Source organism: Arvicola amphibius, chromosome 1 (assembly GCF_903992535.2).
Source record: "Arvicola amphibius chromosome 1, mArvAmp1.2, whole genome shotgun sequence".
Classification (NCBI taxonomy): Eukaryota; Metazoa; Chordata; class Mammalia; order Rodentia; family Cricetidae; genus Arvicola; species Arvicola amphibius.
Genome location: NC_052047.1, coordinates 3,748,987 through 3,765,662, shown reverse-complemented (window position 1 = coordinate 3,765,662; position 16,676 = coordinate 3,748,987). Strand labels below are relative to the sequence as shown.

The window sequence follows — 16,676 nt, the reverse complement described above, 5'->3', positions numbered from 1 at the left end:
TCTTTAGTCATTTCTAGCACTCTCTTCTTGTTCTGTACTCTCTGAATTTTCCCAACAGTGTGATATGACAAGATTATTTTCTGGTCCGATCTATGTGGTAGTCTAAATTACCTCTGTACTCAGATGTCCTTATGGCTCAACAGATACAGGGAATTTTAGGATATTGCTTGAATGAAAAAGTTTTATATGCCTTTAGTCTGTATTTGAGCATTCTATTCAAATAAAAATATTTCTGAATGGTCTGCCTGTCGTGTTCTGGGATCATTGAAAATTTTTCTTTATTTGTCTCAAATAAAGAGGAATGAAATAACTCATTAATGCTTGTATTTGAAGTCCTGGTAATTTTATCTTTCAGTTAGTTTCATCTGTTGGTGGTGGTTTTCCCTAACGTTTTAAAAGTTTATCTGCAAAATTTTCCAACATTTACATTTTAAAAAATTCTGTTTATCACTGATATCCTATATTGTTTTGCTTATTTCCCTCAGCTGTCTATATTTTTGAAGTTGCAATCCTTTGTCAGTAAACCTCCTGAATAATTTCTTCAGCACTCTATTCAATTAAATACATTTGAATTCAGTTGTTGACAAGTTATGATCTTATGAGAAAGTTTTGTTTCCTACATTCTTGTGTTTTGTTGTTGTGGTTTGTGCACCTGTGGGAGTAAATATGGTTTGCACACTGATGTGAGGATTTGTACAGTAAGCTTCTTTCTACAGAGGGCACTGGTCAGAGTGCAGAATAAACCACAGTAACTATAGTAGAGCCAACCTCCCACGATAAACTTAATGGGAATAATGAAATAATGGAAATGAGGTGGTGGCATACACCTTTATTTCCAGCACTTGGGAGGCAGAGGCAGGTGGATCTCTGAGTTTGAGGCCATCATGGTCTACGGAGTGAGTTCAAGGACATCCAGTGCTACAGAGAGAAACCCTGTCTCAAATAAACAACAACAGCAACAACTAAAATGTATAGGAAGTAAGGAAAAAGAAAAGGAGAATAAGAGAAAAGAGCAAGACTTTAAAATCAGTGTAGAAACAAAATACCATTTACATTAAAGACCTCCTGTCTTTGTATAGTCTTCTCCACGGCTAGCCCCAGGGGTCTTTGTGGGCTGTGGCCCAGGTAGGCACTTCTGTGTGTGGGTTTTTCTAAATGAGACAGTGTATCCTGGATGCTTTGGAGAAGTGGAGATGGCAAACAGAGCATAAAGTTCTGCAACGGAGAGAAGTTCTTGGAGCTCAGCTCTTTGCCTAAGCATTTTCAGATCCTTTCCAGCACCAAACCACCATGCAATAGGGAAGAAGCTGTGGAAATTCAGTAATCCTTTTACTCAGGTTCAAAGTTCTCAGCCCCTGTCTGCTGCACACAAATTGCACCATGAGTAAGTTTCAGAAACCAAAGAATCTGCCAGGCACCTGCTCAGAACTCTCAGGCTCAGCAGTCATCCAGAGGAGCCATGTCATTCTGGTTACAGGAGGCAGGGCTGCCTGTCCTCAGGCCTCCACAGCCTGAGCTAGAAGTATGTCTCAGTCACTCCCTGCTGTACTACTGTCCCTCATGGCTGCCTACCCACCAGGGCATCCCAGGGCACCATGACATGTGCTAGATGATTTTGGACCCCACCACAGCTCAGACTCAGAGAACAGAAGCTCCTGGTTCTAGCACTGGAGAGATGGAGTGTGTAGAGCTTGGGCTGTGCCCATCTGTGCTCCTTTGTGTTATGCAGGACAGGGGTTTTCAGAGTGGGCCTTGCCCTGAGTGACTCCATTTATACAGCAGTGGTTTGCTTCATTTTGAAAGCAAAAGCTGAGGAAAAATGACTCTGTACCTTATGTGTTCAAGTAACCAGCACAGACATAAGTCATAGATTGATAAATACATTAATACAAATAATGCAAACAAAATTATTCCTACCTGGTTGTATGACACAGTTTATGAATGCCTTGTTCCTCAATAACCTGACATGTGGGTGATGTAAGTGTATCCATCCATGCTTTTTTTTAACATGGCATCTCCATGACAGTGATTGATCCAGTGAGTTTATTCCCAGTACTGCTCTGCCATGCAAGAACAGTGTCATGTCAAATATCTGCAGTGGAACAATCCATTTCTAGTCTCTGAATATGTGTTACTCTCATTGGCTAATAAAAACCTGACAGGCCAGTAATTGGGCAGGAACTTATACCAGAAAGTCAAACTGAGAATGATGGGAAGAATTAGAGAAGAGTCAAAGAGAAGCCAGCCAGCTCCTAAACCAGCAGTATGTGTAAATAAAGAGGTAACAAGTTATAAGACACATGGCAAAGCATAAATGGAAATATGGGTTAATTTAAGTGAAAAAGGTAGCTAGTAGCAAGTCTGAACAATCAATCGAGCATTTATAATTCACATTCAGCTGTTGTGAGGAAGCCACTTGTTTGTCCCAGTCACCCAGAACTGAAATAACCACACAGATACTGTATTAATTAAATCACTGCTTGGCCCATTAGCTCTAGCTTCTTATTGGCTAACTCTTACATCTGTGCATCACCACAAGGTTGTGGCCTACCAGCAAAGTTTCAGCACATCTGTCTCTGGCAGCTCCATGGCTTCTCTCTCACTCCACCCTTCTTTCTCCCAGCATTCAGTCTAGCTTTCCCCCACTTAGTTCTGTTCTGTGTAGGCCTAAGACAGTTCTTTATTCATTAACTAATAAAAGCAACACATAGACAGAGGACCTCCCACACTATTCACCTCTGAGTCTGTTATTTGGGACCATGCCCTTAAGTCAGGAAACATTCATGTAAAAATACCCACACTGGATTTAAGGTTCGGAAGAGTGATAGGTTCCTCCTGCCAGCCTGTCGTCACCAGGGCAACCTGTTTCACCTTGGAGTTGCTGCCCTGGCCTCACACATGTTGAACATGCACTGAACTGTGCCCTTATATTTTGCCTTCTTTCCTTATGAATTATGAATAATATTTATGCTCTTTTTGTTAGGGTTCATTTGTTTCTTAGGAATTTGGTATCTACGGGTAGTCTATGTACTTAGTTACGTAGAGTTCTCATTGGGTCCTTAGGTAATCATAGCCATTTGAACTGTTCATCAGAAAAGAATCTGCCTTTGACTACACAGTCTAAACAGTCCTTATGTGTGCTGCTCTGTGTAATAATGTTGCTTGTGTGGAGCATCAACTTAATATTGCTGTTCCTTCTACAGGAAGGAAGAACCTCTGGAGATGTTTTTCAATAATGACCCTGTTACAGTCCCAATGATAGAAAGAAATCCCAGTAACCTTTCTGAAATGGACACCAGTGACCTGAACTCATTGGCTGGAGAGGCTGTGCTAAGTTTTCATCACATCAGCTATCAGGAAACAGTTCAGAGTAGCTGTGCATGTTGTAAAAATACGTGTGTGATAGAAAGACTATCAAATATCAGGTATGTGCATGAAGTAGAAACAACAACATTGAACAACTTTTCAACAAACACAAATTTTCTCTATTATCTACAAACTGTGTGTGCTTGTGTGTATATATCTGTTTATGTGTATGTATAAGTGTATGTGTTTATGCATATATATATGTTTATTTTTGTGTTTAAGTGTATATGTGTATATGTTCACATGTGCAGATGTGTGGATGCTATGACACACCCATAGCACAAGGCTGTCAGAGGAAAACCTTGAGCACTGGTCTTCACCTTCTACCGTGTTGTAGACAGAGTCTCTCATTGTTCACTGCTGATATGCCAGGCTAGCAGACTGCAAGTGTCCTGATATTCTCCTGCCTGTTGTAGCTAAATTTTTTATAAAAATAAAAAACTATTCTCTTTTAAGTTTGAATATTCACTACTCTGAATTAATCAATCAGAATTTTTGAACATAATTTGTGTTTGTGTTGTACCTATACATCAATAAATAATGTCCTCTACTTGAGGGATGTCTCCCAATTTTAAGTGAGCATATTCTAATCTCTTTATAAGGGAAGGAAATCATCATTTTATGGATATGTATTTAGTTTTTCTATTTTGATTAAGGTGGTGTTTTGTTTTTTGTTGTTGTTTTCAGTGTTAAACTTTGCAACTCTCTCCTGTACTCTGAGTGTGTCCTTCTAATGTTTGAATTTCTACGTAAGATGCATTGATTTTGGTTTGATTCCATTTTAGTGGTAATTACATTGCTACTGATGTCCCATGAATTATTGGTTTCTTGTGACAAGGTCTATGAGCAGCGAGCAGAATTATATGAAGATATTAATCATAAAACAATAGTAAGAAGCTGTTATATACTCGGCACATAAAGGCCGTGTGTGTAATGAAGTCTTCATGAAAAACTACTACTTGCTTCAAGGAGCACTTACCTTAGATGCACCACATATCACAAAAGACAAGTCCTTAAATAATAAACAGAATAGTTTTGTGATACCTGAGGCCTTTTTGATGAGTTTCCGCTAGCAACTGACATCTTTGATAAGTACTAGGCTCCTAATAATGTTTTAATTTTATGAGTTTACACTTATTTTCTGTGAACAATTTTATCCAACTTCAATATCATGTTCAGCATAAACTCTAAACTAATATAACTCCTTTTACATAGAAAAATAAACCAGTATGATTTTGTGCTTACAGTGGGATCATGAGACCTGGCCTCAATGCAATTATGGGACCTCAAGATGGGAGCAGATCTTTGTGAGTATAATGGAAAACATACAAAAGCCCTTTGTTGTAGTGATATTTCACTTGTATTTTAATAAATAAAGCTTGCCTGAAGATCAGAAAGTAAAACAGTCATACTGGCCAGCCTTACAGACTAGGCAGCAATGACACACACCTTTAATCCCAGTAGCCACACTAGTCTACCATAGAAACTAGCAGTAGTGGTGTGCGCCTTTAATCCCAGGCCTAGAGCAGATTATAAAACAGGAGGAGACAGCTCTCACACATAGTCTCATTCTGAGATTCCTGGAGGCAGGATCACCATTTTTGGACTGAGGTTGTGTAGTAGTATCTAAGAGTTCTTATCCCAGAATGGAGTATAACAAAGGTTTATTTATTCGGGGATAAACTCCCAATAAGTGTAGCGATCTGCAGTTCTTTCCCTGCGCTGGGGACTGGAACCAAATCCAGCAGAAAAAAATTGGGTCGTACTTAACTTTTTGTCTGCACTTATAGGGCAGGAGACCACACCCAAAGTGGGCTGGTATCTTAAAGGCTATTGGCTGAAGGAGGTCACACAACAGGTCCATGTAAGACTCAGTAATTGGTTGATTTTCTTTTCTGATCTTCAGGTTGAACACCAATATCTGTTTCTGAGTTTTTATTAATTGTGCTCCACTTTGTATCCAGTTTCTATGCTGTAAAGATGAGTTATTTCAGTACTGAGTGAGTGTATCTGTGAGTGTGTATGGGTGAATCTGGTCCCGTGTGCTGTGGGTAGTATGCAGAAGGGTGCATTCTAATTGTACACAAGAGCAGGGAGTCTTACTAGGTCACTTTACTGCTAGGAAGTGACAGTGATTGGCATATGGTGTTGGATCATATGATTATTTCTTGTGGGAGAGATAGTATTAAGATTAGAATGATGAGAGAGAAGTTTCGTGAAGACAAGAAATCATCACCAGGCCTAATTCTCGCTCTACAGCAGCACATTACCTGTTTGAGTCCCCAAGGTCAGATAGCAAGGAGAGACGGTCATACAGATCATGTCTTACATTCATAATTCTGGGCAGGACTAGAGCACATACTGAACAGAAAGAAGTGTGTGTGTGTGTGTGTGTGTGTGTGTGTGTGTGTGTGTGTGATATTTCAGCCTTTTTATATGCAAAATTTTTATTCTGAGTGTCTGAAAGCTTATAGCTGTTACTGAAGGAAGAAAGTAAACCACACAACATATGTAACCCTTGTAGGTTATTAGATGTCTTAGCTGCAAGGAAAGAGCCACATGGATTATCGGGAGATATTCTGATAAATGGAAACCCTCGACCTGCTAATTTCACATGTACTTCTGGTTATGTGCCACAAGTAAGTGCTGTTGGGTGTGTAATTTTAGGTTTCCCCTCATTCTGTGTGGTTAGATGCTCAGCTAATAGACCTGTGTTTCTCCAGTTCATTACATGACACATTTAAAGGCCATACTTTCTCTACACTGGCTTTTCACAATGACTCATTAGCCTGAGAGTGACATTATAAAATAGGAAGATGTGGAGAGATTGAAGTATGACATCTACAGCACAGCATTAGTAATTGAAGGTGTGATTTAATTCTACAGAGTACTACAGTTGTCCAATTTTGTCCTTCCTTCATCCTTCTTCACCACTTAGTTTTCTGCAAATAATTGCAGGTAGCTGTCACCAAAATCCCTGTGCTCTACTTGGAAGATAAATGGGAAGGGATGAAAATGATTGCATCAGGTTCTGTACTTGAAATTAGTAAAATTGAAAGCTTTTTAAAGGAAAGTATTACATTGTGTATATTTTATATGAGGATTAGGTTACCTTTGTTAGAATGATTGTTTCACTGATAACTGTATTTAATTGAAATTCTATTTACCCTTAAGAATGACGTGGTGATGCCCACGCTGACTGTGAGAGACAACATAGAGTTCTCAGCTGCTCTTCGACTGCCAGTAACTATGACAAGAGATGAAAAGAGAAGACGGATTAACGAGGTCCTTAAACTTCTGCATCTGGATAAAGAATCAAATGTCAAGGTAATGTGAAGAAAAGTCGCGAAAGACTCAGCTGACAGAGAGAGGGGGAGATACGTGTGTGGGTTACATGACCCTCTGTCAGCAGTTCCATATAATGTATGTAGTCACTCTGGCTGCTCTCTGTGTTAATCAAGTGACTGGTTACAAGGTTTAAAAGAAAATTAAGCTGGGAAGCCTTCTTAACAATGGCTAAACCTGGGAATGGAGTGCGATTCAGCACGGAAGAATGCTCCTCATATGGCTGTTTCCAAGTGCTCCTCACGTGAGCCTACTCATCCCTCAGCCTTAAACTCTTGACTTTACAGAATTGAACAAGTGCTTTCTTCTATTTATTGCCACTTCCCCTAGAGGACTTGTCCCTTGTTTCAGAATGTGCTCCTGCACTGACACAGGACGTGAGATGGAGAACTCTGGCTCTGTGTTCACTCTCATTTATTTCCCTCCAGGTTTGTCCTTGGTGTCTTTAGTGTTTACTTCTCACTTGTGTGGTGCTTGTTATTTTCTGTCGTCTTTCTTCTTGTGTTTTTATCTCGTCCTTACTTGTGGTTGCTAGTTTTAACTGTCAGCTTGACACAGTTTAGTATCACATGGATCATCTAGAAGAGAGCCTCAATGAGGAATTATAGTCAAGTTGACTTGTGTGCATTTCTGTGGGTAATTGTCTTGATTAAGTTAAGCTATGTAGAAAGACCCAGCCCACTTAGCCAGCTCCATTTTTTGAGTTTGGGTCCTGGGTGTTGTGAGAATAGAAAAAGTGAGTTGAGCACTGAGAGGCATGTATGCATTCATCCTCTCTGTGCTCTTGACTGGGTGTAACCAGCTGCAGCAGCTTCATGTCATACCTTCCCTACAATGGTCAACTGTACTTTTCAACTTTGCACTGAAATAAAAACCCTTTGCTCCCTTTTTACCTTTAATCTGAGCAACTGCCCAGGCAACTAGGATGTGCTTCTGCCCTCATTCCTGCTTTTTTATATTATGTCATACACATTCTAATACCCTGTGTAAAGTTTTATAGATACAACCTTGGGCAAGTGTAGCAATAAAGGGGCCAAGTGACTCTTCCTGTTGAGTGTAGAAGGAACGGCGGGGCTGCGTCCCGCCACCCGGCCGCCGGCTAGCTTTACAGCCGAAATAATTACACGGAAACTGTATTCTTTTAAACACTGCCTGGCCCATTATCTGTAGCCTCTTATTGGTTAATTCTCACATCTCCTTTAACCCATATTTAGTAATCCGTGTAGCACCACAAGATGTGGCTTACCAGGAGAGATCTTAACCTGAGTCCATCTCAGAGAGGAGAATCATGGTGACTGCCTGAAGCGTCTCCCCTCTCTTTCCCAGAATTCTGTTCTGTCTACTCCACCTACCTAATTTTCTGTCTCTTAAAGGGCCAAGGCAGTTTTCTTTATTAATTAACCAATGAAAGTAACATAGACAGATAACTCTCCTCCATCAGTTGAGATTTGTACAGGATCAGGGAAAGTAATAGGCAAGTTGTGAGCTTCACAGCTGAAGGTTGTAATACCTAACTAGTTTCCTACTGACATATTAAAAAGAATATTTTATAGTATTTCATTTTTGAATACTTAATTTTTTATCCATGATAAATAAGGATGTTTGCTTTTCTTAACAATTCCATCCTTAACTATCAAAATGAAATAAATCCTGATATCCCCATCCCTGTCTGGTTGAAACCTTTCACATTCCCCAAGTGTTCTTTGTTATTACATTGTTTATAGAACCTGATTAGGTACTGTATTTATTATATGCTTATAGATTATAATATCGTGGTTCCTTCCCTCTTCTTATCTCTTCCAAATCATCAGGCCTCTCACAATGACATCAACTCATTGAGAAAATTGTAAAGAGATGTTTGCTGAGCAGATATTTGTATATATGGATGAAAATAAACTCCCTAGAATAGGATTCTCGTGAATTAACTCCTGTGGTGTCTCCTCCTTAGAGTCAGTGAGGAATAGGAAGGTACTGGCTGCTGATTCCCACAATCCTTCTCCACAGACATTTATGAGATGTTCATCTAATTGAGAATAATAATAGAGAAACTGCTGTTTACCACACTTTCTTTTTTCCTTAGTGATGGAGGTTTGTGTGCTTTTCTCTGTTTATTTACATCATTTTGTATTTATAACAAGGTACTTTTTTGCTTAATTTTTTACCAATAATTAGTCATTGCTCTCAGTTGCTTACTTGTTTTATAAAGGACAACAACAAAAAATATATTTATTAACTTCTCAGAAGTTATGCAGTGTAATAGATTTCAAGATTTTTAATATTATTTCTTAATGATAGCTTTCAGAAAAAGGTGTATGTAGTGTGAACACATGTACATGTGTGCATGTGTGTGTGTTTGTGTGTGTGTGTCTGTGTTTGTGGGTGCCTGAATGTCATAGCACACACAGGGAGGTCACCGGACACCTTTGTCACAGGTCTGTTCTCTCCTCCACCTTGTTTGTAAGTCAGCATCTGTCTTGTAATGCTGATGCCCTACAGGCATTTCTGATGCTCCTGGTCCACCTCACATAACAGATGCCTGCCACTGCATGTAGCTTTATATGTGAGTTCCAGGGACTGAACCCAGGCTTCAGGTGTGTGGCAAGTGCATTTCCATGCCAAGACTTCTCTTCAGCCTTTCATAAGATTGTTTTAAGAAATGTAGAGGCAATATGTGGTTACTGTAAAAGACTGACTGTTATATGGGCAGCACAATAGTACACTTGCTAATGCCAGCCTCCTGAGATCCCAGTGTTTAGAAATGCATACTATCAGGGAGCCTTGATACCATCCTCCACAACCCCACAGGGTCCAGGTAAGATTCCCTATGGCAGGTGAAAACTGGCTGGGGAAATGATCTGATGGGTAGTACAAACTGATGGACTCGAACATGTTCCTCCCGCATGTTTCTTTATTCATTGGGGAAGGAAGGGAAGAAGAAGAGGAAGAGCAAGGAGAAGAAGAAGAGGAAGAAGAAGAAGAAGAAGAAGAAGAAGAAGAAGAAGAAGAAGAAGAACAAGAAGAAGAAGAAGAAGAAGAAGAGCCGTTTTACACAAAGCTTTCAGTTTTTATAGGCATACAGACAAGTTAGCAATTTCATAGGTGGTAACAATCATATCAAGCATGCATTTTCACAGAGTCACAAAAAAATTGGTGAATCTAACAAAGAGGCACCTTATGACTTAGAGGGGACAAGGCTCTGAAGCTCCCTGGCGGATATTGGGAGGATATCAATTAAGAATGGGACTTTTAAATCACTACAGAATTCTAAGAAGTTTTTGTGCACAACTACATTTTTCTTAAACATATATTTATTTATCGTGAATTCAGTGTTTTGCCTGCATGCCAGAAGAGGGCACCAGATCTCATTGTAGATGATTGTGAGCCACCATGTGGTTGCTGGAAATATAACTCAGGGCTTCTGGAAGTACAGCCAGTGCTCTTAACTTCTGAGCCATCTCTCCAACCCCCTATATTTCTTAATTATAACTAGAAGTTAATGATTAATTGCAGAAAAATGCAACAGTGGTTGTGTTTTCTGGGTATTTTTGCTTTCTTTCCTGGTGGCTGGGAGCTCAGCATTGGTAGCTATAGTAACTCATGGACTTGATTAGTGTCCAGCTAGCTGAGCTAAAAGGGGTTTCTTTGGAGGTTTTGCTTTCGACTCCAGCAGGGTACCTGCCAGTTTATAAGTGAGGTTTGATTTCTCTGAGGCTGATTTATGGACTCAAGTCTTTTTCCTGCATCTCTAGAGGTAAAAGTAAAAACAGTTTCTTGGGCTATGGTCTTATGTTAATGTTCTGTGTTCCCATAATCCTGGCTTTTCCCTTTCACCTTGCACATGACATTGTCTGATACAAAGACTGTGCCAATTTGACCTGTAGACTATGAGACCTCTTGAATTTGTCTAGAAGGATGACTCCTTAATTCTGTGATGCTGTACAGTTCAATAATGTCAATTCATGAAGTCTTAAGGAGGATGAAAAAGCCCTAGTAAGGAAATGTGAATTTTTTGGTAAAAAGCAGTGAGTATGTCTGTCTATAAATGTGTATATGTGTATGTGTGTGTATCTCTCTGCATGTATGTCTATGCATTGGTATGAGTGTGTGTGAATGTGTGTTAGAAGGGTATTAAATTACTACTAAATTTTTAGAGATGCTTCATCTTCTCCTGTCCATTTTATTTCCCAGACAGAGAATTCACTGTGCCAGCTTTTGAGTATGATGACTCATTGCCTAGAATATGTGACTTGATAAAGAACGAACAGTAACTGTCATTAGCATGGGCTTCACATTAACTCCCTTCTTCTCTCAAGTGCACATAATTTTGCTCCTCACAATAACAATATGACAAAATATTTTTTTGCTGGAACAGGACAATTCACCAAATGACAATGACTGTGGTTGTTTTTGTTGATAATGATCATTGTTGCTTTAGCCTAGATCTAAAGAGCTTAAGAAAAGGACCAGCATAGCAATGGAGCTGGTCACTGAGCATCCCATTTTGTTCTTGGATGACCCCACCACTGGCTTAGATTGGAGCACTTCTACTGTTGTCATCTCGGTCCTGAGAAGGTAAGTCCTGAAAGAATATTAAGTTTTATTCTCTTAATACATAATCACATGTGTGTATTTTTGGTGCAGGAGATCCAGAGGTAAGCTACAAAATTTCTTCATTGTTTATTGAAGGGGAACTTGAATTAACAAGGATTACACATCAAGAACAATGAGACAGGAGCATAGGGAAGATGGCTGTGGTGAAGGTGGAGACAGCTTTAAATAGCCTGTCCCCATAGCACTCAAGCATTGGTCAAGAGAGCTGAAGATGGGTGGGTGACATCCGAACAGAATGCAGATTGGAGGGAAAACTTATTTATTCTGAGGCAAAGCATGTTTGGTGTGTCTGGAACATTAGAGAGACACGGTGGACCTGAACCTGGTGGTCCGAGGAGAAGGAAGATTACTAGTGCACAGCTAAAGACACCACAGGGTGGGTGACTTGATAGAAGTTACATTTCTTACAGTTCTGGATCCCGGATGCCAGATATTAGGGTATCTATAGGCTGTGTCTGCTGAGGCCTGGGTCACTGAGTTGTGCATGATGTCACCTCTCTATGTGTCTGTGCCCTAATCATAAAGGGACACCTTTACACTACGGCACACTTGTATTCTCATTTAAATTTAATTACCTTTTAAAGGACTTTATCTTCCATTATAGTCACATTCTGAGTTCTTAGATGTGAAGTATTCCACAAATGAGTCCTTGGAAGCACACAATTCAGCTCTCCACCTTCACAACTGAATGAAGGAAGTTGTTTGGGCTGGATGTAGATTGCCTAGACCCTCTGGGCCACTGTAAGGTCTAAGGTTTCCATGGCAGGGGATGTGGGAAAGATTCTGAGTTTAGAGCAGAGCAATGCATCATGGAGAAGGTTGTGCAGGTGCACTATGGGGTTGTAAATATCAGCAGGAGGCTGAGATCTTGTGGTTCCCTAGCTAGGAAATGGTGGACTCTATGTAGCTTCGAATATGGATAAACAGCATTATCTCTGATACTAGTCTTGGATGTGATATGAGGAATGATTGCTGAGGTCTGGGTCCTAAACCTGGGGAAGAATGAGTAAAAGAAAGGGCATTTTCTTCTCTCACGGAATAAGTCTGTGATTGAAATATTTAAAGAAAATCTGTAAGTGCTGGGTTTTGTACATTTTAGAAATAAGTAGAATTTCAAACTGACTGAATAACCCCAAGTACCATTTAAGGACTATCCCATTCCCATGACCTAGGCTCCAGGCTAATGCGCGAAACAATAGCACACCAGTTTGGATTTAAAAGGGTATTTATTTTAGGGGTAAAACTTACAAAACACCAACGGTCAGGAAAGGAGTCTAGTCGCTGGAGCAAGAGCCAGAATCAAAGCCAGCCAAGGCTTGCCTCTCTTTTTAAAAGAGAAATAGACCACGCCCCAGTGGTCTGGTATTTCAGCGGCTATTGGCTGAAGGAGTGGAAGGTGCTCAGCAGCACAGTGGGCTCGTATTTCAGTGGCTATTGGCTGAGGAGCCTCAGCACCAGGCCTTTGAAGTTTACTGTGCTCTCTGTTTTTCCTTCCTTCCCCTTGTTCTTTTCTTTGTTCTGACATCATGGTCCTTACATACCCCGTCCTATCCCTCTAAGAGCCAAGATCACTTTACAGTTGTGCCTTCCCAGTGATGAAGTTAACAACTGCCACCTTGCCACCTTCTATCTGAAGATACCTCAGGTGTCAGCCTCTTCCCTGTCTGTCCTCTCCTGGATACTCTAAGATCAGCTTCTTGCTCACATTCCGCTATGGAGTGCTTCTCTCTGTCCCTGTGTTTTATGCCATTGCTTGTCTTAGTGCATATTATGGGGTCGTCCAAATTATTGTTTATCCCAGAGTTCTAGGAGCAGGCTCAGGCCCTGATATGTTGTGATCTCCTTGGTCTCAACATCCCACGAAGAGTACCTTGTGATAGAATCATTTTAATTTTTTAATTTTATCTATCTATTATCTATCTATCATCTATCTATCTATCTATCATCTATCTATCTATCATCTATCTATCTATCATCTATCATCGATCGTGTGTGTGTGTGTGTTTGTGTGTGTGTGTGTATGTGTGTGTAACGTGTTTTTAGAGGTCATAGGAAAACTCAAGGGACTTGGCTTTAGCCTTTCACCCTCTGAGTTCTGGGGTTGGAATCAAGTGTCTTTACCCACTGAGCCATATTGCTTGCCTTGCTTAAATCTTGAACATCTAAACATGCTTATGGTTCCTGGTTACATAATATGAAATTTTAGCTTTTTCTTTTGTGATTTATGAATAGTCTGTCAGGAAAAAAATTGGCCATTAGGCCATTATTGTGCTCTTATCTCCTGTTTTGCAAGGTTGTCCTGCTAGAATTCAAGGTGTGCACTACCATTCCTTGATCGCTCACTCTTCCCTTTTCTTTCCCTCCCTTCTTCTCTCCCTATACCCCTCCTTTCCTTGCTTCTTTTCGTCTTTCCTTCCTTCCTTAATCTGTAGTGATGAGGTGAGCAAGCCTCCTTTTTGTCCCACCCGGCTACTGCATGGCTAGCCTTACACCTGAAATAACAACATACAAATTGTATTCATTTAAACACTGCCTGGCCCATTATCTCTAGCCTCTTACTGGCTAACTCTCACATCTTGATTAACCCATTTCTAATAATCTGTGTAGCACCATGAGGTGGTGGCTTACTGGGAAAGATTCTAGCCTACGTCTGTCTCAGGTCAGAGAAGCATGGCATCTGCCTCACTGCCTTCTTCCTCCCAGCATTCTGTTTAGTCTATTCCACCTATCTAAATTCTGCCCTATCAAAAGGCCAAGGCAGTTTCTTTATTAACCAATGAAACAACAGACAGAAGACCCTCCTACATCATTAATCTATTCTTTCATCCCTTCCTCCCTCACTGTCTTTTTTTGTTCTTTCTGTATGTGTTGATAAAACAGAGTCTTATGTAACCTAGGTGGGCCTTGAATTCTTGATCCTCCCAAGTTCTAGGATATTACAGTTTTACCCAGCTTTAAAACAAAACATAATTCTTTATTGATTCTTGGTATTTCACATCATGTACCCCAATACCGTGCAACTCCCAGTCAGTCCCCGCATATCCAGACTTCACCCTCAGCACACCCCCTACATGCCTTACAGCAGGCCACAGATGGGGTACATGTTGGGCTGGGCAAACTCAAAGCCCTGGATGTGTGCCTGGGTGGTAGCTGAGCTGGTCAGTCCAGGACAGATATGCCACCATTCCCAGATTTTATAAACATATTTTCTTTTTTTTTTTTTTTTTTGGTTTTTCAAGACAGGGTTTCTCTGCAGCTTTTTTAGAGCCTGTCCTGGACCTAGCTCTTGTAGACCAGGCTGGCCTCGAACTCACAGAGATCCGCCTGCCTCTGCCTCCTGAGTGCTGGGATTAAAGGCGTGCGCCACCACCGCCCGGCTTATAAACATATTTTCAAGGAAGTTTTAAGTACTGTTTTGGGTTATTGCTTCCCCTAACATAAGATATGACTTTCTGAATTGGTTATTCAGTTCATTTTTTCCTATCATAGAATTAAACCAACAATCTATTCCCAGCTTTGTCCCTCACTAACTGACCTCTTGGATTGTTGCTTGATCTTTTAAGAATTATGTTGAAGAATCTCAAGAATTTATTATGGTAAAATAGGGATAAAACTCACTGATACAAAAAAAAATTAGATCCAGTTGCTGTGCCCTGCCATTCTGCCAAGGGGGAATGTAAACCATTTGCTGCTTGCTCTGACAGAGGGGGGAGGGAGAGGGAGAGAGAGACAGCAAGAGAGAGAGAGTCTCTCTCTCTCTCTCTCCCTCCCTCTCTCTCTCTCTCTCTCTCTCTCTCTCTCTCTCTCTCTCTCTCTCTCTCTCTCTGTGTGTGTGTGTGTGTGTGTGTGTGTGTGTGTTCTTAAGAGGTCATTTATGCAGATAAGACCATACCCTAGGTCTTGCTTCCCCAAAAGTCATTGGCTAAATGGATTTAAATCCCATGAGACCTTATTAACACAAAAGAGGAAACTGTACTAGAATTGCCTCATGCTGATATTGTAAAAAGAAAATGAGGTTGTTGCTGAAGTGTTTAGTGGGAGAGCAAGTGGTTAGGAATGTGAGTCACATCACAGAACAGTGAAAACCAATTCCTGAAGAGGCAGAAAGTGTGAACGATTGAGGGGAATTGTGCTTACAGTCATAGCTGTAATGTTTGCTCTGTCATTGCTTCTCAAGCTTGGGTGAACCTGTCAATCTCCAGGGCTGCCTGATCATGATATGGATTCCCTGCACTGACTCCCAGATATTCCGATTTGGTGTCTAGACGACTGTGCAGGGATCAACATTGCCAGTAACACCCGAGTGGACCTTGAACTCCTGATGTTCCACACTTCAAGAAGTCCTAATCTTTTGAATAAAAGCTTGGAGCTTGGGTTCTCTATCAGGTGCATAACACAAGTGAGATGAGTTATTTTTAAGGAGAATTCAAGCTGAAATGGGAACGAATAGAGAGTACAAATATTTTGTTAAGAATCTCAAGGTTTCTGTTCAGTGACTTATGACTTTTCCTCTCTTTGAACTTAGGGTGTCTAGGAGAGGACGGACCATTATCTTCTCTATTAATCAGCCCCCATACTCCATATTCAGATTTTTTGACAGCCTCACCTTAGTGGCCTCAGGAAAAGTCATGTTTCACGGGCCTGCACAGGAGGCTTTGGAGTACTTCAAATCCGCAGGTATGGCTGGCTTTGCTGTGAGAGCTCCTTCAGTCACGGGATCTGGGGGAGAACAGGGGTTCTCAGGAATGCTGCTTGGCCCACATTCAGACTTACTGTGTGTGTGCTTCTCCATTTTAAATACCTTTGGTTAATTTGGTGACAGGATTCTGGTACTTGTATAGCACAGGCTTGCTATGCAAGTCTCCTTCCTTTCTTCTGTCCTGTATCGTGCCCATATTTCAGGATTTTTACTGAGTGTCTTGTTCTGCTTCCTAGTCAAGGTGACCCTCTTAATTAAAATGCTGGCCTCAGGCCCAGTTATCCATAACTTGAATAGCTTTGTAAAGGCCCAGCATCATTGTGTTCTTGCTCATGCAGCAGATGATGATTTTCAGTGACCTCACTGCTGTGGAGAGGTTACTTAACTCAGCAGTAACTTTGCATTTCCATTTTAGGAAATTATTGAGGGCTGTAGTAGCTCAAGTCTGGGTTCTGTGGACTCATGTCTATGTATGCTGATTTTTTTCAATCAGATTGGATGATTATATATTTTAATGGGTCATGCCATTAAATTAATCTTAGAGAAATGTGGATATTGTTATGGATTATTCTCTTTGACTAAAAATATAGGTTTAAATATTTGCTGCCCTTTAAAAATATGTGAGCATTTGTGAGTCTATGGAGTTCAATAAAAA

The 16,676-nt window shown here is 40.5% G+C and overlaps 1 protein-coding gene across 1 annotated transcript in view; it reads left to right on the top strand.

The window, feature by feature from the left end:
* Positions 1–3,222: 3,222 nt before the first annotated feature.
* The window catches only part of LOC119824767 (ATP-binding cassette sub-family G member 3-like), a 51,582-nt gene continuing 38,128 nt past the window's right edge, over positions 3,223–16,676 (top strand). Inside the window, 6 exon segments of the mRNA XM_038345222.2 lie at positions 3,223–3,425; positions 4,614–4,673; positions 5,891–6,005; positions 6,541–6,693; positions 11,147–11,283; positions 15,848–15,999. Of these exon segments, the coding sequence (XP_038201150.2) occupies positions 3,223–3,425; positions 4,614–4,673; positions 5,891–6,005; positions 6,541–6,693; positions 11,147–11,283; positions 15,848–15,999 (820 nt within the window).